The following is a 24,544-nucleotide window of genomic DNA, read 5'->3' as shown; positions in this document are numbered from 1 at the left end:
GTGTGTGTGTGTGTCTGTGTGTGTCTATGTAAATGTAAGTGCTTTTGCATAGATGTGCGCGTAGCTGTGCATACGTTAAAGGTGACCTTATGGGTAGATGTGCGTGTGTGTACATGATGCAGGTGTATGTGTGTGTGTGTGTCTGTGCGCGCACGTGGATGTGTGTGAGTCTGTGAGTATCCGTCTCACTGTGTAAATGCGTGCGTCCCTTTATGGGTAGATATGTGTGCGTGTGTGTTAAGGTGTAGATGCGTGCGTGTGTGTAGATGTGTCTAGGTGTGTTTAGTGTGTTTATGTGTGTGTACCTAGGAGTGGGAGGAGGCTACTGGTTTGCTTGATCAGAGGTCTCGGTTTACAGTCCTGTCTCATCTTCTACCTGGGGGAGGTGTGGACCCCAACCTTGAACAAACCTCATCTTAAAGGTGTAAATTGTGAATAATTCATGTTGAGAACACGAAAAACCAAACAATATCAAGGACAGAACGGGACGATGCTGTTGGGAATATATACACTTTTGTTTCGGTTATTTTATATGTGCATCGCTTCAGAAGCACATTGTGTTAAAAAGAGCATAATCAAAGGATTAATATGTGTTCTGTTTTTTTTGTTTACTAAAAACATTTACTCAAATCAAGCAGGCTAAAAACCGATATGACTGAATGGTTTTCAGCTATACAAAACTAAGCTTGAGTAGTTTTCAGTGCTAGCCTCGGGACGCGGTCAGAGCCATTTGTTTAGTGGGTGTAACAGAGCGCCCAAGCCGGTTTCACAGGTTAGGGATATGTGAACTGGAGACACGGTAGGGAACACAACAATGTCAGCCTCACATACCAAGCATCAACACAAAGAAGATGTCACATGACCTGTGTTCTTCTTCTTGCTTCCAGACAAACTACTGGACCTTTTCTTATGACCTCACTATGAACTTGTTTATCCTGTTCTGTTCAAATGTGTCATTGTTTAAAACACAGAAAGAAAATGGACCAAAAAATAATAATTAAACATTTATTGTAAAAACACATGTGTAAAAATGGACAATATATATATATTTGTTTCTTAAAGTGCAGATCCACTTTTAAAGCAATATTCAACTGTATGTTCAGCTTTGTAAATATATCGAGATGTTTCCTCATTTTAAAGAGTAACTACACTGCCTCAAAACGAAAGGCCACAGTGATATTTGGTATTTTCTGAAAGACATCCACGAGATAGAGGACTTCTACTTTGATTTAATATGATTTCAGTAAACAATTATACTTTATCCCAAACAGCTGACACTACCACCAACTACCAATCACTAAAGGGAATTATTCAAAAGCCCCAAATCATATATTTCTAACAGTTAACCATCAGGTTTCAACCTGAAGGGTGTAGCAAACCAACAATTCTAAACTAGTGTCGCGTTACTCTTTAAACGAAACACTAATGATTAACTCATGGCAATATTAAAGTCGATCGAACGAGGACTCAAACAAAACGATTCTAAAACGACAGCAGCACAGCTGGCTCTCCTTTGATCTTGTTGACCCTCCAACCATTAAAATGCTCTTTTAAAAAAATAAACTGAATTTAAAAAAAAGACGAGTCTGTTTCCAGCCACCGCCATCCGGGCGGCCAATCAGTCTTAAATTCTTGTTTAGAAAGAAACCACCTGGTGGTCCACATTGAAGTCTATTCCGTGCTGAGGTTGTTGCTCTACTGGAACCGATTGGGCGTGTAGATGATGGACGCCGGGCCGGGGCCAGGGCCGGGGGTATAGGCCGGGGCGTAGCTGTAGGCGGGCTGGTACGTGTACGGCTGGTACGCATACGCCGGCTGGTAGATGTTGCCGTTGGCCACGGCGACGGCCCGTTCCTCCTCCTCCTGGGTCCGGGGGACGTGGCGGCACAGCAGGATGACGCCGGCCACGAAGAGCAGCGCGCCCGTCACCCAGCCGATGTACAGCGCCTCCCCCAGCTCCCGCCGCTGGGCGTCGATCAGCAGGGGGTTGTAGAAGTCCCGGATGATCACGTGGCCCGTCCACGACACGGGGATGAGCGTGGTGACGCAGGCCAGGAGGAACAGGCAGCCGCCGGACACCAGCACGATGTGCTTGGTCCGGGCGCGGTGGTCCACCACCTTGGTGCACTTCATCCCCACGGCGGACACGACCAGGGCGAAGACGGTGAGCGCCACGGCGCTGCACATGAGCCCCCGGGCCGCCTGGAGGTCGGGCGGGAGGAACAGCAGGGAGTCGTACACCTTGCACTGCATGCGGATGTTCGCCTGCCGGTAGCAGTTCATCCAGAGGCCCTCCCACCGCGTCTCCATGACGATGATGTTCTCCTCGATGAAGGCCGTCACCTTCCACATGGGCAGCCCGGTGACCGCCGCCACGCCGATCAGGCCGATGAAGCCGATGACGAGGGCGATCACCTCGCAGCAAATGGCGTCCCGCCGGTCCTTCTTGGCGACCCTCTCCTTCTCCTCATACACAGAGTCCTGGTAGGCCTGCGACTGCGCCTGCGCCTGCTTCTCGTCGTAGTACGTCGCCGCGTAGGACTGGGGCGGCTTGGTGTAGCCACTGTAGGCCGTGTAGCCACTGTAAGCCATGTCGGCGGCGTACGGACCGGAGAGAGACGAACTGCCTCTTGAGCCTCTGGTGTCTGGCGTCCAAATTAAGAAGGGATGTGGGAGGAAGGAGCTTTTACACCCCAGAAGGTATGCTGACTATGGCATGTGATCCTACTGGTTGAGCTGCTTTATAGGGCCACGGAAGATGGCCACGCCACAACCGCTGATACCGGTCTGCGTGCACTCAAAGAGGAAATTAGCATGAACAATAGGCCATTTAGTGTCTTGATCAATCGCTCTCTCGCTCTCTCGCTCTCTCTCTCTCTCTCTGAAGGGGTTGTTGATTAAGCCCTGATTTAATCAGAGTTATAGTGTTGGTCAAGGTAAAGGTCGATATGTTGTTGTTTCATTTCATCAGGGACTGAGAAACATCCCACTGGTGTTTTGACGACCAAACCAGGAAAAACATCTGGTTTTTCAATGGATGACAATGATTGAGTCCGATTTTTGGCTGGTAATCACAATTATTCAACTTAATTATAAACGAAAACATCCTACAGTCAATACTGAATGATGTTTTATACATAAATAAGTTGAAGCTTTAGGCCTCCATCTTGCTTTAAATCGGAGTAAAAGCCATACCACACCTGGCCACCAGGCGAGCATCTCACTTTATTTATGGTCTGTTTTGTTCTGACGAGAGAAAGAGGTTGTAAACGTTTTTTTTAAACCATTGGTGCTACTGGAGCTGTTGGGGCAAGGCATTGAGGTTTGAGCTGCCCGAGTTTCACTGCAACGTCAACAGCCTACTCTCCTAGACAGCTGTTCACACCATGCTGTCCCTCGTTCAAACCTTTATCACACAAATGAGTGCAAATTAAAACATAAACAGTGAATATGTTTACCGCTTGTACTGCCATGTTTACACTCAGATTCTGTTTTCACATTTAATTTCAACTATTGAGTATAAATAGTACGAATGTTGGCCTACATAATAGCAGCCAAACAACACTCTCCTATCCTATATTCTCGTTTTGTCTGCAGGTTTTCCCAACGGTAGGAAGTTGAATTTGGCTTATTTTTGCAATTAACTACTGTGGGTTTTAGTTCCAGTCGCCACGGATCAAACGTTTTTTAGGCATGTACGAGACAAGCGTTTACTCAGGGTAATACTGGGAAATCAGAAAAGTATAAAGGTTTAAGCTTCCTCAAATTCTTGAATAAGAAGATAGTTCTTGTGTACTACTAGTCCTCGAACTCAACGGGTCCATGACCGCTCTTCTGCTGTTCACTTCTCCTCTTCTATACAAGAACACCGATTAAGGCTATGAGACATGCAGGCAATTTGTATCAGGCCTCTTCTAAAAGGGGTCATGTTTTGTAAAATAGGCCTATACAAAAAGAAAGATCTTTTAAAAATGCTTCATAGAATGAATCGTCACAATTCTCAGGCAAGCAGACTTTGCCTTGCCAATAGACGAGTTCCAAAACACAAGTTGGCGTGCGGAACGACCAGCTCGATGGACAGAAGCTGAGACAAACTGAATCCTCAAACAATTAGTTATTTTCAGTTATTTTTTATTTGCAATCAGAATATCTTTTTGTCACAGAGTACAGATTAAGTTTTTGTGTAAACCTCTCGTTTAACATTGAAAATGATTGATCATAAAAATTATATTATATCTTATATTACTATACAATATATATTATTACTTTTAGTAAGAAAGACAAGTGCTTTTTCATCCCACATTAGGGCAGACTACTCCTTTCCCGGTGTGACCCTGTTCTCTAAAGGATTGGGTAATAAATTATACAACTACATCATCACCGCAGAATGACACCATACAAAATACCACCATTGCCTCACACCAGTACGGTACAAACCAGGCTTCAAGATAAATGAGAAACTGTGTTGCATCATGCGTGCAATGTATCAATTCAATAATTGTGCGTATATTGTCAAGAATACATGGCTCACCTGCAACATCATATTTTTTACATCAACATTAATTCTAATTCCAAAAATACCTAATTTTGTGTTTTTTTTTATAATACCACTGTCCTGTTCTTGATGCTGTGACTCCTTGAATACCCATGTGCGATTAATGAATGTACATTTGATCTAACCCCATCTCATGTGATCCTAACCGGGACAGTGCTGTTATTCCCCCGCGGGACGGTCAGCGTGTGCGTGTTGCGTCCGCTCCTCAGACGTACTGTTGCTTCCCGTAAAGGCTCCCAGCCTGCGTGGAACGAGCCACGTCCACTACGTCCTCCTTCCGGTCCTCCTCCTCAGTGCCGGTCACGTGGTACCCCTCGGCGCCATACGTCGGCGTGCCCCTCTCCTTCTCCCGGCGGGCCGAGTACCTGAAGATGAGGATGGCGCCGGCGGCCAGAAGCAGGCCGGCGGCGCCCCAGCCCACGTAGAGAGCCGCGCCCAGCTCCCGCTTGCGCGCCTCCGACACCACGGGGTTGTAGAAGTCGGTGATGATGGCGTGGGCCGTCCAGCACACGGGCAGCAGCGTGGTGACGCAGGCCAGCAGGAACAGACTCCCGCCCACCACCAGCGTCACGTCTTTCCCCTTGGGGTTGCCCCGGCAACAGGCCGTCCTGCGCCCCCCGCAGAACGCGACGAGAAGCGCGGCGGCCGCCACGCCGACGGACACCAAGGTGAGGGCTCGCGCGGCCTGGAGGTCAGGGGTCAGGATGAGCAGCGAGTCGTAGACCTTGCACTGGGTTCGGACGCCCGCCTGCCAGACGCAGTTCATCCACAGGCCCTCCCACGTCATCTCCATGACGACGATGTTGGCGCCGATGAAGGCGGTCACGCGCCACATGGGCATGGCGGTGACGGCCACGGTGCCGACGAGGCCGAGGAAGCCCAGCACCAGAGCGAGGACCTCCAGCTTGGCGTTCATGACGGAGCTCGCTCTGGTCCGGTCTCTGCGGGAGAACTAGTGGAGCGTTTCCGTGATCAATCCGTTTTCACCTCGTAAAAGACGTGCTGCTATGCCATCCTACTGGTTTGGCCCTGGCCAGCTGATAAAATACCTCCCTTTAAGTTTCACTGTTGACTTCACCTCACCTTTTTTTTTTAAGTTTGTTTAGCTTAGGCCGTCTCCGACTGTTTCTTGTGTTTCTTGGTTGAAGGATAAAGGCTGAAGGTTTTACATGCGAGAGGTATTTTCGAAAGCCACAGTTGTGGTATCCAATATGTGCCTAATTTTCAATCTGGGATCCAAAAAGACAATCTTATGCTGCCGTCAGGCTTCTAGACCAACACTAAGATGCTAAAGCTGGGCTTGGGTCCAGTGATATTACTGTCGCAGTCAAACACTTTCCCCTTTCATATATACCTATTCACATGGGGCTACTGTAGGTCTAACATTGACTCTGTACAATTGTATATTCGTTCCAAATTGTACACAATATGGGAGGTAAATGGTCAAATTTTATTAGGAAATATTTGACTTCTTTAATTTCCCCGGCCTGTGTTTATGTGTGCAGCTGTGCACGAGTGTGTGTGTGTGTGTGTGTGTGTGTGTGTGTGTGTGTGTGTGTGTGTGTGTGTGTGTGTGTGTTTGAGAGAGATTGTCAGAAGTCATTGAAAGCAACCCAGACTCCCAGTGTGAAAGAGCAGGAACTGAAACCTGTGGGCCTGCCTAACAGGTTTGGTGAAACGATCCTAATGGCTAACCCTCTCTAAAGTAAACACATCACGTAAGCCCGGTTAAAAGAAAGGAGCCATTGCAGTACTACGCAGATCCTCAGAAATATACTATCCTCACAAAATCAAATTATGAATAAATCGGTTAACAGGAAAGCCTAAAAACGATGTTAATAAACAGTTGCTAGTTGGTCAATTGTCTAATGATGTAAGCTATTTATGGGATGTGGATGTATTAGTTTATCTATGACTTTACATTTTCATATAGATAGTTTATAAAATGTAGCCCCATACAACATTGATTAGTATGATATATATATATATATATTTTTTTACATCAAATGTTAAAGCAAATCCCGTAAAAGGTCGAGCTATAGAAAATACGAGGGGTTTAGATTATTTTTTTAATTGTTCGGTGCATGTACACGTGCGCCCCCTACTGGATATCAATTACATTCTTGAAACAAAGTCTCAATTCATATTAAATCAAAGTTACTTGATTGAGTTACTTGCGGAATGTAGGCTACAATGTACAGTAGGCCTACACCATATCGTTATTGTCACGAAGTTTATGTGCAGTAACTGCAGTTTCCCTAAAAAAAAAAAAAAGCCTAAAAGAGCTAATGTAAGCCATGGATTGGCCCACACAGACAGCTTGTCGAAAGTATAACGGAGAACGGCCTGCCCTGAGTGCCCTATCCATCGGTAGAGTTCAGGGCAGAGCATTTGACGGGCAAGCGTGGGACACACACACAGAGGCTCAGATCACCCCGATAAAAGGGTCTCTCCGGGCTTTTGTCCGGGTTGAGGAGGATCGGCTGACATAACGGTCGACGCCACCAAAATAAATCCGTCGGTCCGTGATTACGGTGTCAGGGGAACCATTATTTCCAAGACGGGCGCTTCTGGCAAGTTCGATGACGTTGAGGAGATAAGGGAGAAGGATTCCCGCGTTCAAGGGAGAGGTATGGACAGAGATTCACTCACCTAGAGGTCGGAAGACCAGACAAGGGACCGGGTTCTTTATCCGCCTGAAAGGAGCCACAACACCCTCAACCTAGAAGGTGACCATCCACCTCATTAATACCTGAGGGGATATTAAAAAATACAGGCAATATAGTCGCACATATTCACGGCCCCTCATGTCTTGGTCGACGGCCAGCTTCAGAATAAAAGCATTATTCAGGGAGGCCCGTTTAACTTCAACATTTTCGACATTGGATCGACCAAAACGAATAAAGTTGATAGTTAAGCTCAGAATAAGGTGACCAGATTTCTGAACTGAAAAACGGGGACATAGCCTATGTGGTTTGGCAGTCTATAAACAAAATAGCTGATATAATCATATCTGAAATATATGAAAAAAGGGGGACATTGACATTTTATTTTACTTATTCTTATTAGGGTAAATGTTAGTGTAGTTAATGGTTTAGCAATAGCCTACATCCCCAATGGTTTATTATAGTGTGTTTTCAAGTTTGATAACCCAGCCGAAAAGAATCCAAAGTAGCTCCTCAAATACAGAATATTGTATTGATCGTCTATTGTTTATAAGCCATGCCTGCTTATGGTATAAAGTCGACAGACATTCTCATGTCTATCTGATTGTAGTAGCAACAACCTCACAATTATTATTCATGAGAAAACTCGAACTATTGTCATTTAAAAACCTATTTGGATATATACCCGGTTTTTGAAAAGCGGGGACATTCCCGGAGGGACCGGCGACAAATCCAGCCGGGGAGATGCCACCAGAAACCGGGTCCGTCTCCGTTAAACGGGGGCGCCCACCCCCCCCTACCATAGAAAGCAATGAAAGCATAAAGCAATAGAATAGATATAGAATCAGAAACACTGCTGGAATCCACACGTTTTTCTACGGTTTTTAAACTATGGTTATCCCAAAAACCAACATAAAAGCACAAGATCAAAAAAGCAGATTTGGGGGATTTGTAAGTACGAAACAAGGGTATTTATTATGATATCAATACATCTTTTTCTATATGTACACACAGTAATAAAAATGTAGTCTTAGTAGCACAATGAGCTTCTTTATAAGAATGACTTTCACTCTCCAGACACAAACCATCTTTCTCCTTGATTGCTTCAGCATATTTGGACCTTCTTTTGAGAAAACTAATACTTTATATGCAGATGTACCGATAAATTATGGAAGAATATGAATAAGTTAAAATCCATACATTGTGACCTATCACAAGTGAAGTTTAAAAAGTAAATTTAAAAAATGTTTAAATACACAAAAAACCATACAATGTTTATGTGCAGGTTCTGTGTAAAAGTGTGCTTGTGTGGAGTGTTACAATGAAATCGTCCTATAAATGGCACTGCAGATGAAAAGTATCGTATATATATCTATACACAGTAAACTTGAGAAAAAAATTGTTTCACAGTAAACCTTAAAGAAAACAAAAACAACATGAGACAGCTGATGCAATTTCAAGTAAAACAGGATTCTGTTAAGTTAAAACAAATACAAATCCCTTGACCTCCACATCAAAGGTTCTGGAAAACATAATTCTGTAATCCCATTCGATAAAAGAAAAAGCAAAATATATTTTATCTCACCAAAAAAAATCAGTCTGCAAAACAGAATAATTCATATTTTAAATAATCACAAATCTGATTTTAAAAAAACAATACCAGTGTATACACTTGATGACCAGTAAACTACGGTAAACTATCCACCACTGAACTGGTTATTTGCTATACCCATCTTTACAGAAGTTGAAAATAATACACAGCTTGTACCCGAGAAGAACTCAAGAGCCACTAAGACAGAAATGACCGTGTCACAAATACCCCGATTTGGCAATGAAAGGCAGAACGTCCCGGAAGCTGCCTGAATGTGCAAACTATCGTCTCTTGATTGTACCCTTATAGCCGGGCGCTGACGCTGGACGCCGGGCGCTGACGCTGGACGCTTCGCGCGACCTCTGGGCCCGTTTTTCTTTTAAACAGCAAACGACTCCTCGACCGCCCGCTCCTCTCGCCCCTGTATTGCTCAATCACTTATCAATGACTGTCCAAAAAGAAGCGTTTGAAAAATATTGATTAGGATATACGTCTTCCGACAGCTGTGCGAGATATATCTATATATCTATATATATATATTTACGCCAATGCCCATGCATTGGCTGGAGGGGGAGGCGGGGAGCGAGGGAGTTGAAAGGGGTAGATCTTTTTTTGTCGTTAAAATCCTAAGTCTTCCGTCTGCTCTGTGATTTACGTGTCGTGGTCTGCGGAGCAGTCCGACCTCTTCCTGCGGACCCACACCTCCGCCTCGACGCCCTCCCCACTGCTGGCACCTTGTTCCCCCGTCTGGGGCGACCTCTTGGGCCCGCCGGCCCCGACCTCCTCCTCCTCCTCCTCCCCCCCCTGCTGCTGCTGCTCCTCCTCCCCCTCCCCTCCACCCAGGGTCAGAGCCATGACGGGGGCCTCCAGGTCGGCCTGGTTGGTCGGCGGTCGGCGGGCGAGGGCGAGCTCCTCCTCATCGCTCAGGATGTCCGTCTCCTTCACCTCCTCCTGGTGGTCCTCGTACTCCTCCAGGTCGAACTGCTCCTCCACCCAGCGGTCCGTGTCCCCCGTCAGCTCTTCCTCCTCCTCCTCCTCCTCCGTCTCTGTTCCTCTCACCTCCCCCTCCCCCTCTCCCGGGGGGTCCTGGGGACTCTCCGGGGGGGGCGCCGGCTCGAGGTCTGGCTCGCGGTCGAACACGATGTCCGTGTCGATGGTGAAGCGGTTTCGCACCAGCTTCCGTCTCCCCAGGGTGCGAGCGGGGACCGACACTACACCCACAGGAAGTCACAGAAATTAGCTCATGACGCCGACTTAAATGCCAAAGGAAGTTTTGATATGTGAGCCTCGATTTTGCCTTTTCCATGGGCCTTATTTGTGTCTCAAATGCTTTATAAATAAAGTATCATCATCACGGGGTTAGGGTTATCATGAGATAATATATATAGTTATAATAATAAATATAACTTAATTTAAACCCAAGATTGGCAGCTGAAAGACGTACTTGATGAGACAATTATCCCGTTTGACACCCCATCATTTCCTTGTCAACGCTCTCTCTCAGCTAACAAAAACGCTGCTCATTCTTCTGCTCAGGAGTTGATTTGGCTGAAAGCCAGAGGACGGATCAATCTCTCTGAACGGAAGACTTCCGAAAGTTTAACTAATGACTGTATGAAGTTGAATATCTTGTATAACATCATTTCTTATATAATAACAATAATAATAGTTCTAAACCTCAGATGGTGTAACATAGACCAATACTTGGTCTCGATCATGTGACGTATCCACGACTGAACTCTCGTGGTGATGCAACATCCCACTCAGAGGATGTAACCCCGACTCAGTGGGCGCGTGGCGTTACCTGCTCTGTTGATGGCAGGCCGCGCCCCCTTCAGCGCGCCCAGCCTCTTGCCTCCGAAGGGGACGTACTGCTGGTTGAGAGGCAGGCTCTCCGTCTTCAGCAGCTGCCGACGCTGCTTCTCCCTCAGGATGGAGTGCACCGTCTTCAGGAAGTCCATCCGGCTCTCTGGGGAGCTGGAGGGAGAGCAGGGATGAGGTGGTGTAAGGGGGGGGGGGGGGGGGGTGGTGGTGTAGGTAATGGTGCTGCATGGGTGGAGTTGAACTTGGTTGTTGTGTTAGAGATGGTTGTGGTTGTGATAGTGGTGATGGAGGTGGTGGTGGGATAAGTGGGATCATGGTGGTCGTGGAGGCGGGGGAGATGGTGGTGCTTGCGTTGGTAGAAGGGGAGACGGTGATGGTGTAGATGGTGGTGGTGATGTTAGCAGCGGAGGTGGTGGAGATGGTGGGGGTTGAGATGGTGGTTTTGTCGGTGTGGGTTATTGTCAAGGTGGTGGTAATGGTCGTATGAGAGGTCGGGAAGATTGTGATGACAATGGTACTGACGGAGATGATGGTGACGTAGTATGGGGGGTTAGTAGTAGTAGTGGTGGTGGTGGTGGTGGCGGAGGAGGGTGGAGGAGAATCGTACCTGCAGCAGAGCTGGAAGCTCCTCTCTGGTCTTCCTTCAGACTCTGACTTGATGTGCACGATCTCACACACCGCCGTGCCCTCCCCGTCTGCAGGGGAAATACAGTTAGGGGTTAGTGTCCACAACTATGGAAGGTCATCATTACCCAAACTACTACCAGACTAGAATCATTTTTTATTGGAGAGACGGCTGAAAGGAGCTCAACTGATACATCCAAGCATGCAGATTATGATTGTCTACCAAATGCTGTTTTCAGAAAACTTCACAAAAACCAAGCGTAGTATTTTTTTTTAAAACAACAAAGTCAAGACATGAATGATAATTTATCTGTTTGTAAAGATTCTAAACAATGTCTGAAACTATGAATGGGAATGGCTACACAAACAAGATTGACCTGGACGTTGAAATCACCTATCATCAACCATGACCCTAAACCATCAGACGAGGACGGACAAGGCCATGTCCTTAATTTCAGATAGGGTTATCATGTGACCGACGCCCTACCTCCGTTAGCCAAAGCTCTGACTTGAAGCGTCTCGGTGGAAATCATGTGACGGAATCGGAATGGGTCTTTCTCGTCGGAGGACATCGACACGCGATGGGAGCTGCCCTGCAAACATTGACCGAGACGAGAGTTAGCTTTGCTGTACTTAACTAGACGTTGCTTCTAGGTTAAACACAACATAGCATTCACCAACTGCAGATCTGCAACTTTAAGGAGCACGGCAGAAATTGACATTTCTAGTCCGACGTGTACAAAACTTATTTCGTACAGGTGACCTACTGGACTAGATCTGAGAGTGGATCTTGGACAAGTTGCTCTACACAACGGGGCCCTAATAGAACAGGATGCTATTTAAAAACACTGCATTTGTTATGATGAAGGCTCTTGGCAAACAGAAGAACTACTCACCAACTTCTTCTTTTGCTTGGAGCCGTCCTTGCACACAAACACCACGGCCGTTTTGAATACTGCGACACAAAAGGGAAAAAAAAAAAGGCACACGGTCAGGAATGATGACGCAGAAAAACATTTATCACTTCTGAAGGCTGCTGGATCCGACTGACTAGCGGTCGGTCCGGCCTGGGGGGGGAACGTACCGAACGTGGCGAGCTGGGGCTCCTTCTTCCACTTCCCCAGCGAAGAGGGCGGGTTGAGCCAGGCCACCGTGGCGTGGAGCAGCAGGTCGCCCATGGACAGATCAGCCACCTGCGACGGACCACAAGGCAACATTACCTCACCGTACACACCGATCAATGACCACACGGTTCAACACATCTAGAGAGCGTCTTGCAGCCACGGACCTCCTTCTTGTCTCCACTCTGCTCGGTGATGAGTTGGTCAAACACGGCCCCAAACTCCTCGTGGATCTTCTGCATGTCGTTGATGTGGCTGGCCACCTTGTTCATGGCTTTCATGGCCACTGAAGACGACACACACCAGAATACAGCAAACTTTTAGTTTGAATAAGAAAACAAAAACATTTTATTCCTCATACCCCACTAGCCATTTATCTTGACATCTTATTGTGATTCTGCTTTGTTTGGCAGTTTCCATATCAGTTTCTGTAACTTTCTCCTGTTACACCTGAATTACTCAAAGGATTAACCAACTTTTTCTTATCTCTTATCTTTCTTTTTTGGTAATTTTAGCAGATGCTTTAATCCGAATGCAATTCTGTCAGAATATCAACAAACAACAACAAACTATCAGTGTATTTAAATTCCAAAAAAATCAATCTCCCAGAACAAGACTTATGTCTTCCTGTATCTCAGCAACAGATTATTTACTAGCTAGTTAGCGCTACGGCCGGTGCTACGGTGGGTCATAGCAGCTAGTTAGCGCTAAGGTGGGTCCTAGCAGCTAGTTAGCGCTACGGCCGGTGCTACGGTGGGTCATAGCAGCTAGTTAGCGCTACGGTGGGTCCTAGCAGCTAGTTAGCGCTACGGCGGGTCCTAGCAGCTAGTTAGCGCTACGGCCGGTGCTACGGTGGTTCATAGCAGCTAGTTAGCGCTACGGTGGGTCCTAGCAGCTAGTTAGCGCTACGGTGGGTCCTGGCAGCTAGTTAGCGTTACGGTGGGTCCTAGCAGCTAGTTAGCGCTACGGTGAGTCCTAGCAGCTAGTTAGCGCTACGGTGGGTCCTAGCAGCTAGTTAGCGCTACGGTGGGTCCTAGCAGCTAGTTAGCGCTACGGTGGGTCCTAGCAGCTAGTTAGCGCTACGTTGGGTCCTAGCATCTAGTTAGCGCTATGATGGGTCCTAGCAGCTAGTTAGCGCTACGGTGGGTCATAGCAGCTAGTAAGCGCTATGATGGGTCCTAGCAGCTAGTTAGCGCTACGCTGGATCCTAGCAGCTAGTTAGCGCTACGGTGGGTCCTAGCAGCTAGTTAGCGCTATGGCCTGTGCTAGGGTGGGTCCTAGCAGCTTGTTAGCTCTACGGTGGGTACTAGCAGCTAGTTAGCGCTATGGCTTTAACTACGGTGGGTCCTAGCAGCTAGTTAGCGCTACGGTGGGTCCTAGCAGCTAGTAAGCGCTACGGCCGGTGCTACGATGGGTCCTAGCAGCTAGTTAGCGCTACGTTGGGTCCTAGCAGCTAGTTAGCGCTACGGTGGGTCCTAGCAGCTAGTTAGCGCTACGGTGGGTCCTAGCAGCTAGTAAGCGCTATGATGGGTCCTAGCAGCTAGATAGCGCTACGGTGGGTCCTAGCAGCTAGTTAGCACTACGGTGAGTCCTAGCAGCTAGTTAGCGCTACGGTGGGTCCTAGCAGCTAGTTAGCGCTACGGTGGGTCCTAGCAGCTAGTTAGCGCTACGGTGGGTCCTAGCAGCTAGTTAGCGCTATGGCTTTAACTACGGTGGGTCCTAGCAGCTAGCAAGCGCTACGGCCAGCGAGTTAGCCTGGGGGTTCTCACCGTCCAGATGGTAGTGCTCCTCGCTCTCGGGGTCGGTGAGGGAGTGGAGCTCCCGGAGCAGCAGGGGGTACTTCAGGACCCTCTGGATGGGCTTGATAAGGTAGGACTCCAGGGTGTACGAGTGCTGCTGCTTGGGGTTACGCTCATCCAGGAAGGCCTTGAAGTCTGCGTCCGTTTTGGCTGGAGATGAAGAACAGAGGGATGGGATTGAAGCGCATTCTCCTTCTCACAGGTTTGGGTGTCCTTTCAGTTTCTCGGCAAACATGACTTAAAACCAGTGCAGGGTTCAGACATTCAATTACACTACGAAGATTGAATAAATCTAAAACTATGCGGTCACAAGGGGTATGACAGAATACCACAAACTAATGCACAGCAGACAAAAGGCCAGTGAACAAAATCCATGTGCACAGCTGTAATGCTTTTAGTAGGTTTGGTTCAAACTGGGTCTACAAATTTGATGTGGACGGCAGTGGTCGTACGCACAGACAAACACCCAGGCTCACTCTCTCTCTAAAGGCTAGTTACTGACATGTCTCCCCATAGCAACTCTGCCCTCAGGCTCCTACTGCAGCAGCCGCAGCCTCGTTATTATCTAACCTGGGGAGGCCTGGGGCTGGACGGCCAGCGCAGGCCACCCCTCTGACCCCCTCGACTGCAGAGCTTCCACTCACCTTTAACCAGCACCTTGGGGACCTTGGTGTGGCTGGCGCAAAAGGCACTGTAGATCTTGAAGCGGTCAGCGTAGTACAGGAAGGAGCCGCCCAGGGAGAAGAGGATTTTCTGAGGAGAGAAGGACAGGTTAGAGGTGGATCGAGGAGGACATACGCCCCGGAAACTACGCTGTTACCGGGTGTGCGTTCTGTCCTATAGCGCGCTCCGAAATAACCGGGATGTCTCCTGGATCAACGGATGAACTCGGGGAAAGAACACAGCCGCCTGTAAAATTGAATTTGGTTGATCTTTTGCATAACTTTTTATTCTCCGTCTCTATTCCCTATTATGTATTCAAGCTGGCTAGTAGCAAAGATAGCAAAGCAAACGGTAGCAATCTTACATCTCAAAAGTGGCTCAATGGTCGGATTAAATTATTTCAGATTCAGTTCACGGACAGTTAAGAACACAGATGTTTTGGTTCAGGGTGAAAAGTAATTCACTTCGTCGATATTGGTGGACTGGTACTCAAGTGCTTTTCCAAACCGAATAGTAAACTTCTTACTGGATGGGGTATGGATGGATGAAACACTGTGTTGAAAGAAGAGTATACCTTGAACTGGTCCACTCTCTCAAGCTTCTCCAGGTCCGGGACCAGGCGTGTTCCGTCCTCCAGGGTCTTGAGGAACTCTACCTGGAACTCCACCATTTCATGGAGGTTCCCAAACAGCACGTCCAGCTGGATAGGGGAGGGACAAAATGCTTTAACAGAGAGGCGGGATGTCTGCGATTGCCGGTTTTAACCAACTATGAAAGGGAAGTGTGTGTCGTACCTCGTCCTGTGTGAGGAAGCTCTCCTTCTGCAGGGGGGTCAGGTACCGACCAATCAGACAGTTCAGATCCTGAAAACACATCAGGCATGCGGTCACTGGGGATCGACAATGTCAACACCTGGCAAACATTGCCTTAGACTATTTGCATTTGTTGAGATTTGTAAAAAAAAAAATAGCAGTTGAATATTTATTTTTGCCTTAGTGTTTTTTTATTTTATACTAACAATCCCTTTTAAATTATTGTTTTAGATGGATTGTCAGTTAAATGTGATTCCTGCCTATGTAATGCACTCTCCTGTATGTTTAGAGGCTGCTATAGAAATATTTATACCAATGCCAATGTACAATTACATCTCCAAGTGGCGTGTATTCAGGTTGTATGTAATTGCACAGTAAATATTGATTGCCTGGGTTTTGATCTGTCAACTGGTAGTGGGTCTTGCACTGTGTGAAAGTTTAATTCATGGCTGCTGCACGTCAGCAGTGTCCTCTATCATTAGGAGATGCGGACTGACAGCGTACCATGTTTGTAACCCATAATAAGCCCTAAAGCCCTAAAGCCCTGTTCTACCAAGGGGGGACGGGCTTTAGGCTGAACTGGAGATTGTAGTTTCCAGGGCAGATCAAGATGGGCATCATTATATGGGTCAAGCGCACGTCCGTACACGCACACACACACACACACACACAAATGAATAAACACACAAAACCAACACAGACAAACACCCACAAAGTGAGAATAAGAAACACACAGAAGCATAGACACAGCAACAAAAAACTGTGGTTGTTGCAACACCCATACGCAAACTCGGATGAAGAAACACACACACACTCATTCCAGAGGACGAACCGCTCGCGTGTGTGTGTGTGTGTGTGTGTGCGCGCGTGTGTGCGTGTGTGCCTGTGTGTGTGTGTGTGTGCGTGTGGTTATTTTTCCGAGCGTGTGTAAGGTGACACTGAGAGCTGGTCCTCTGAAAGGTCGAGCCCTACCTTGACGTAGGTGCGCTCCGTGCCCACCAGCTCACAGATCACTTTGCGGAGCTTGTCGGCGTCCGACAGCTGGAGGCGGGGGGCGGAGGCCGGCGGGGAGAGGGGCGAGTCCGGGCTCGGCCACGACGACACGCACTCGGCACCGCTCATGTCATGGAGGCTGCGGCAGAAGGCGGCCACCTGCTCTGTGCTCTGCACAACGAGCGCGCACACACACACACACACAACACACACCACACACACACACACACACACACGGGAGAAAGAGAAGATATAAGGTTACTTAACACCCAGTTATTAGGAGGAAGAGGAAGATAAGAAGGAGGACGACGACGACGACGAAGAAGCAGGCAACTTTGTCCCTCATCAGCGCACCTCTTGAAGACGACGCTCCTGAATGACAGCACATTGAAGGTGCAGTAGAGAGAGAGAGAGAGGGAGGGGGAGAGAGAGAGATCTAAAAAAGTAATTTGCACTAATTGGAGCTATTTCCAGTCTGTCATAACATTGACTCCCCCCTCCATATCTTTCTCTCACTTTCTTCCCCTCCCCCCCCCCTTTTTCCCTCCCTGTCTTACATTACCCCCCTCTTCGGTCTGTCTCCTTGCCCTCTCTTCTATCACTTTCATCCCCTCTCCAGACCCAACAGAGAAGGGGAGAGGGAGTGAGACAGACATAGAGAGTATAGCATTTAGTTATAAAATCTCTAGAGTCTCGCCCTTATCTAGAGGAGACGAGAGATACTGTAAGAAAGTGAAGAGTCACTTTCAGGCAGTATCTCTCCCTCGCCCACAGCTGGAGAGGTACAATTATTCATCGCCTCAAGAGATCAACAATCACAACAACCTACTCCAAAACACGCCCCTCCACCACCACATACAGATATACACTGTAGGGGTTGTCTAGGAAACCGTCTCGAATGTTCTCTGCATTATCATTGTGGACACACACACACACACACACACACACACACACACACACACACACACACACACACACACACACACACACACACACACACACACACACACACACACACACACACCCCTTTTGTTCAGGGTGAACAGCAGGACCTCTTCTCCTCCACACGATAAAAAAGGTCAAGCCCCCCCTTTCAGAAATGCGAACGCATCACAGAGAGGAAAAAAAACTGAACATGCCGTTCTTGACAGCCTCCACACCTCCCCCCCGTTCCCAGACAACATTTCATCTTGTTGTTTGTTGTGGCGTTGCGAAGCAGGGAAGCAGAAAGAGAGCGGGAGAGCAGACTGCAGATGGTCGCGGCACATCACAGGACGGGCTATCGAGGTTGAATCGAGGGGTATCGGCCAAGGCGTGTCTGGGATAAGGCCAGACGAGGGACACCTTATCTCAGAGTAGATTAGCTTCATAAGGACAACAAACTGCCCGTCTGCAAAATCTGTTTACCCACAAGATGTCTTGGGAGTTCGTCAGGAAGACTGCTCATTCCTGCTTGACAAGGCGTCTTGGGAGATCTTATCCAGAGGAAAATGTTACTGGATGAGACGTTTGAGGAGATAATTGTAGAGAATATTGTGAAGGCTTGCCAACGCAGAAACAACTTGGGAGATTATAATAAAGTAGTTGCATAGTTATATAATATAGTTGTCTGGTCCTCCCTGAAGAAAACGTTATGGGAGGCATATCAATAAAGAATATTGAACATCCTCGTACCGTGATACACGGTTGTCATAAACGGTCCACATAAACCCTGTGATATTCCTCAGTGAGTGTGGTGGCTTTATATGGACATTAATGTGTTCATCTGGGCGTGGGAGAGTCGATTTATCGGTTGGAAATGGAGGACGTGTTATGTAATTGGTGCTGCCGGTGAGCGGTAAAAACACACGGCAGCCCTGGTTTGTTGGCGTTTGGCTTCCGGAGTCTTTTTATTGTATTATTTTGGGGTATTAAAATACACCAAAAGGTGGGAGTCATGTGGAATAAATGCCCGTTACATAAAACATCGAGGTCAGGATAGCATAGCGATGGTTCGGGGGTTGGGCAGCAGAAAGGTTCAGGATTTAAACCCCTTAGTTTGCAGTCTGTGTGGGTATCATTTAGGAAGATGCCATAACCCCTATTTCAAAGACTAAATAGTTAATATACCAAGACACACCCAAGTGCAGAGTAGTGTAGGGAGAATCTTTGCCTATTGTAATAGAAAAGACACGGCTGGAAAATTAATTGCCGCACATTGTGGCTGTTGCTCGTTCCGCTGGGGACGATCAAAGTAATGAAATCATTGACTTTAAGTCCGCTCACATCCCATAATTCTCCACAGGGACAGATGACCAGACAGCAAGTGGTCCCATCACAGACACGTGAGCGCAGACCACTACAAAACATACATTGCACGTTCCTGTGACATGTACAGTCACCATGTTAATGTTGACATGACAAACACTAGCCTTTGCATCGGTGCAGAAAAGGATATGGAAAATAAATTCTGTTACATACAATTCCTGTGTGTTCAGTTTGTCTCGGTAACTGCATGGTAAATATTGAATGCATGTGATTTGTTTGCCAACAGAATGTATTTGGTATTTTGTTTCTGTGTTGGCCTAGCAACCGTCTGGGACTGTAATCGAGTATTACTGCCATACGCAGCATAGCGATAAAACAAGTCAATAACGGCAACATAAATGCCAAACATGCCATTAGAGAAAGAGCAAAAGCGACTATTCATTCCCACGTATTGCTATGCAAAAGCTCATAGTGAAATCTTTATAGTCAGAATGACTTGAATAAAGAGCACTGCTAATGAAAGCCATAGAAATATCACATGGAGTAAGGGAAGAAGAGAAGAGAGAAACGGAGAGAGAAGAAGAACAAAAAAAAAAGAGAAAAGCAGTTGGGACACATTTCTAGGCAGGAATGAAATTGCAAATATTAAAGACAGCTTGTGCTCTATCCCCTTGAGGAATGAAGACACCAGAGAGATTATAACTCGCACCATCGTGATGGGGAAAAACCAAAACTCTCTCTCCCTCTCCCTAACTCCCTCCCACTCTCCCACTCTCCCTCCCTCCCTCCCTCCCTCCCTCCCTCCCTCCCGAAGAAGTGACAGGTTCACAGCTGATCACAGCGTGGGCTGAGGAGAACGCATAACAACCGAGTGACAGTTAGCGATCGCCACCGTGTCAACTATCAGCACAGTTTGTCCCAACTCAGAGACCAGAGAACAGCAGTCTGCAGTGTTAAAACCCTTCAGCCCCCTGATTGCAGCTTGTGTTTTAAGGGTTGAATTATACTTCTGCGTCGAATAGCCTCGCCATACCTACACCGTGGGTCTCTGTTTCATATGCATGGTTACAGGTAACAGGTTTCGTGCAATTGCTTTTGCCCAGGTTTCGTACTATAGCATTCATTAGTATAGGTTCGGCGAATAGTTTGGCCATACCTACACCGTGGGTCTCTAAGTCGTCGGCATGGTTACAGGGTACAGGTGCCATGCCCCTCTCCAATAACCGACAGGATGATGGACAGCCCCCCCACATCATGGCTGCTAAGGTATCGGCTTCAGTTAATCACGGCCTTCGCACGCATGTCCAACTGCCCGACACAGCGTCTCCACATTCTAATCACCAGCCCGACATACTGACTTTTGGCAACTTCTTGGAAGACTGCGCTCAGAATCCATGACCATGCAATCAATACAAGCAGGGGCACAGAACCCCCCCCCACCCCCGAGTGTAACGTAGCCAGCTTTCATTATTCAAAAAGTACGATTCAACCTTTAAAAACCGCCAGGACCACAACACAGCGTGCGCCTCCAGCTTCCACGGGACAGCTTAGCGGTACCGTTGTACGGGTGACTCACGGCTTCCCGCCGTCCCCCGGTTGCCACGGCAACCAGGAGAGGAGGCGCGAGCTCAGCGCAAAGACAGGAGAGCGAGAGGGACAGAGAGAGAGAGAAAGCGAGAGAGAGAGAGAGAGAGAGAGAGAGAGAGAGCGAGCGATCGGGTTATTACCCTTAAACAGGAATCGTACCAAAGAAAACAATACACACTTCCAACCTTCGAAACCCACCACGTCTCAGTCCAATGCAGTTCTAGAAACGATGAATCAAGGACACACCACAGCCACCCTCTGGAAAACCAGCGCCCAGCTTCAGAGTCAAACTCCCTGGGCGCGAGGGTTCCGCATCGCGCAACGCAGCAGACTGACAACAGAACTAACCGACCGCACGATGAGAGCGAGAGAGAGGTGGGGAGAGAGAGTGAACGTCTGAGAGGGATGGAGAGTGGCTAATGCAGAGAAAGTGATGAGAGTATACAGGGACGGAGCGACGGCGAGACGAAAGTAAAGCGGTCTCTCACCAGGTGAAGCATGTCATAGATGGAGTCTGAGGAGCGCTTGCTGTGTCGGCTCCTCTTCAGGGCGGACATGGCCACACAAAGGTTGAGGGAGAGAGTAGGGGAGAGAGAGAGAGCGAGAGAGAGCGGGGGGCTTCAGTACTGAAGCGAGTGAGCAACTCCTCCTCCTTCTCGGTCTAACGTGTCCCTCGGGTGGGACAGGAGGTGCAGTAAGCAGCCAGGATGAAGTACCTGGCCGAGTGAAGCCGCCTGCTCCTCCTCTGCCTCCTCCTCATCACTTACAGCCTCGCTACACCCCCTCCCCCCCCCCCCCCCCCTCCATCTCTCTCCCCTCTCACTCCTCTGTAGTTGGCTGCCCATGCCGTGCCCTTTCTATTCACTCTCTCTCCCCCTCCCTCCCTCCCTCCCTCCCTCTTCATTTCTCACACACACACACACACACACACACACACACACACACACACACACACACACACACACACACACACACACACACACACACACACACACACACACACACACACACACACACTCCCTCTCTCCCTCCTTAAAAATCTTGCATAATACCCGGCAGCCCATGTTCTCTCAAATCTTTTACCCCCCCCTCTCTTTCTCACCCTCTCACTCTTTAAATATAGCTCTGCCTGTCCGTGGCTCCTCTTCATCTCTCCCGCATTCTCTTCATATCACCCTCACTGTCCCTGGCTCAACCCCCACCCCCACATGCTCACCCCTGGACGTCTCCCGCCCTCGGTTAATAAATGTCCACCCACTCCCTCGTTTAAGAAATTAATCTTCCCTCGTCATAAAAAGGTTCTTTCCATCTCTTTCGGTTTCTCTCCGTCTCGGTGCGAGTGTGGGTGTCTGTGTGTTTATTTAAAGGAGCCCCATTAGCTGAAGCCATGGCAATCAGCTGATCTTCCAGGGGTCCACAGCTGTCACACTGCACATACATAACACACACTTCATGTGAGACTCACACACGAGTGTGAGAGAGTTCTGGTCAACGATTGCAGCATTGTCAAAGAGCCACGATGACCCATTATTGTTATGTGTAGGAGTGGAGGGAGGAGAGGGTTGGAGGGGGGAGGGGGGAGGGTGGAGGGTGTCGGAGCGAGGAGGGAGGAGAATGTGGGGGCGAGGAGAGTGTGGGGATGGGGAGGGTATAGAGTGTGGGAGCGAGGAGGGAGGAGAGTGTGGGAGTGAGGAGGGGGGAGGAGAGGAGGGATGGGGAGGGTACAGAGTGTGGGAGTGAGGAGGGAGGAGAAGAGGAATAGAGTGTGGTGGTGAGGAGGGAGGAGGAGAGGGTTGAGGTGGGAGGAGAGAGGAAGAGAGGGGTAGCGAGTGAGGAGAGGAAGGCCCTCGTAGGAGGAGCGTGGGGTGAGGAGGGAGTAGGGCGTGGAGTGGGTGGGCTCCAGCAGAGCAGCGGGCGGAGCCAGGACCTCCTCCTCAAGGTTGTGGTGGAGGAGGAGAGGGTGGTCTAGCTGCAGCAGAATATAAAATGCAGGTTTGCCAGGTGGAGCAGAGGAGAGGTGTGGGCTGCGAGCAGACAGCTGGCTCTCCGTATCTGGAGCCAGGACGCACATCCCCATCGGTCCGTTGTCTTGAAACACCCCCCCAATACGAAGACAGGAAAAAAACAGCCCCACTACATCGTGAAACAACCCAACGGGAACACAGCAAATTGAACACCACAAAGTGGACATAATGTTGTTAATGCAAGAGGGGGAGGATGTACATTCCTAAAAATATAAAGCTCTTTTCCATTATTCACTTCAGACAGAGGATAAATATAGTCTTAGCGAGCTCAGAAGTGGGTGTTGGGATCCATAGGGACTTCTGAACATAAACACCGGCCACACAGTGTTCAAATGTTTGTAGGAGGAGAAGAATAAGGAGGAAGGAGGAGGGGAATGAGGATGAGGAGAAGAATGAGGGGGGGAAGAAGAATGAGGAGGAGGAGAGGAAGAATGAGGAGGAGGAGGAGAAGAATGAGGAGGAGAAGAATGAGGATGAGGAGGAGAAGAAGAATGAGGAGGAGGAGAGGAAGAATGAGGAGGAGAAGAAGAATGAGGAGGAGGAGGAGGAGGAGGAGGAGGAGGAGGAGGAGGAGGAGGAGGAGGAGGAGAAGAATGAGGATGAGGAGAAGAATGAGGAGGAGGAGAAGAATGAGGAGGAGGAGAAGAATGAGGAGGAGGAGAAGAATCAGGAGGAGGAGAAGAATATGGAGGGGAAGAATGAAGAGGAGGAGGAGAGCAGGGAGTGCATCTCTCAGTCCTTGCCGGCCGTTACATTTAGCTTCTTGCTCTGCATTCTGCCACCAGACGTACCAAGAAAACCGGAGGTGTAGGCGGCATTCAAACAGCCTTCAGTTGAATACAATTAAACAAAAAAGCAACACACCAAAGCCCGCCCTGAGCACCTCCAAGGATAACCGCTGGAGAAAGCTGAATAATCAACCCAGCATTAAAAACACCTCCATGCTAAAACCTGCTGATCAACGTTGGCCACATTAGAAAACTGTTAGTCCAACCTTTCAGATGACAACTCCTTCATCTGCTCTTTGATCAAGCACATCAACCGTTTCCGATGCAGCATGAATGCAATATGTAGATGGGTGTTTGTATGCTGTTTTAATGTCATTCGCACAGCGGTAAGTGCTCTCACGGAGAGAAAAGATGTTGAGAACGTTGACAATAACTAAAAGGTGGCATAGTTATATGCATTGCCTGACAATATCTGACTCGCACCAAATTATGACCCAGCAATTTTTCAGAATCCATACAAATCAAGCCCTAACTGTCTAATCACAGAAGTGGCTGTGAAGTCTGTCCCCAAGAGGGAGCAGATTGTCTCCATTATCTTGTGCGTCCATTGATCCCCATCAGCTAATAAAGAAGGTTGTTTTGGTTCCCATTCAGATGAGCCTGGCCAACCTAATGAAGTCATTAGAATGCAGGCCTAATCAGAGATCCCCCTCGGAGTGTTTCACATCGGAGCAAACCATTTGTCTTGTCTCCATATTAATCTGTTTGTTCCACGGCTTGTTTGAAATGCACAGAATCTCTCACCCACTTGTTCATTAGCATAAAGTAGGCCAGTGGAAGACGAGAAGAAACAGGATTGAAAGAAGGAAATTAAAGCCATGAAAAACGAACTCCTCCACGTCGACGTGCTAATTGCTATTCATTCATTAAAGTGGTTGACAGATTGAGAGTAAACAAGATGCTAATGCATTTCACCTTAAGTTGGCTTGAACAGTATACATCTACGTACATACTCACCAAACAACCATGCACTTAACACCTACAACAACAATTTTTTGCATTTGATAATTGCTCAAATAACAAATCCTTGATTGTGGAAACTGTAAAAAAAAAAAAGGTCTCATTCCATTTCTGAATGTCCCTTAAAAATCCACTGGGCAAGTCACTTTGGATTAAAGTAACTTCTGAAACTATAGTAAAACCTAAACATAGTAAATCCACGGTGCAGATAGCGTCCTTACTAGTAATCGACCGATATATCGGCCGGCCGATATTATCGGCCGATATTTGCGTTTTTTACGTGTATCGGC

At 47.9% G+C, this 24,544-nt stretch overlaps 3 protein-coding genes across 5 annotated transcripts in view; all 3 read right to left on the bottom strand.

Moving 5' to 3' along the window:
- Positions 1-991: 991 nt before the first annotated feature.
- LOC115528764 (claudin-8) lies at positions 992-2,725 on the bottom strand. The gene has a single exon (XM_030337065.1). The coding sequence runs from the start codon at positions 2,590-2,592 to the stop codon at positions 1,696-1,698; it is 897 nt and encodes a 298-aa protein (XP_030192925.1). The 5' UTR covers positions 2,593-2,725; the 3' UTR covers positions 992-1,695.
- A 1,881-nt stretch (positions 2,726-4,606) lies between these two features.
- On the bottom strand, positions 4,607-5,607 carry LOC115560773 (claudin-4-like). The gene has a single exon (XM_030380309.1). It carries the CDS (start codon positions 5,469-5,471, stop codon positions 4,761-4,763), a length of 711 nt encoding a protein of 236 aa, XP_030236169.1. The 5' UTR covers positions 5,472-5,607; the 3' UTR covers positions 4,607-4,760.
- A 2,562-nt stretch (positions 5,608-8,169) lies between these two features.
- tiam1b (TIAM Rac1 associated GEF 1b) overlaps positions 8,170-24,544 on the bottom strand; it is a 58,053-nt gene continuing 41,678 nt past the window's right edge. For 2 of the 3 annotated variants that reach the window (XM_030380311.1, XM_030380312.1), the window contains exons 16-27: positions 16,628-16,819; positions 15,638-15,706; positions 15,418-15,543; positions 14,825-14,933; positions 14,151-14,330; positions 12,549-12,667; positions 12,345-12,453; positions 12,157-12,215; positions 11,748-11,853; positions 11,244-11,331; positions 10,617-10,789; positions 8,170-10,023 (exon numbers count right to left, since the gene is read on the bottom strand). In XM_030380311.1, the coding sequence (XP_030236171.1) occupies positions 9,464-10,023; positions 10,617-10,789; positions 11,244-11,331; positions 11,748-11,853; positions 12,157-12,215; positions 12,345-12,453; positions 12,549-12,667; positions 14,151-14,330; positions 14,825-14,933; positions 15,418-15,543; positions 15,638-15,706; positions 16,628-16,819 (1,890 nt within the window). In that variant the 3' untranslated portion in view covers positions 8,170-9,463. Of the gene's footprint in view, positions 10,024-10,616; positions 10,790-11,243; positions 11,332-11,747; positions 11,854-12,156; positions 12,216-12,344; positions 12,454-12,548; positions 12,668-14,150; positions 14,331-14,824; positions 14,934-15,417; positions 15,544-15,637; positions 15,707-16,627; positions 16,820-20,970; positions 21,264-24,544 lie in introns of those variants that run through there. The other variant, XM_030380313.1, reaches the window with a different exon arrangement.

Source organism: Gadus morhua, chromosome 16, assembly GCF_902167405.1.
Source record: "Gadus morhua chromosome 16, gadMor3.0, whole genome shotgun sequence".
Classification (NCBI taxonomy): domain Eukaryota; kingdom Metazoa; phylum Chordata; class Actinopteri; order Gadiformes; family Gadidae; genus Gadus; species Gadus morhua.
This window is presented reverse-complemented; position numbering and strand designations above follow the sequence as displayed.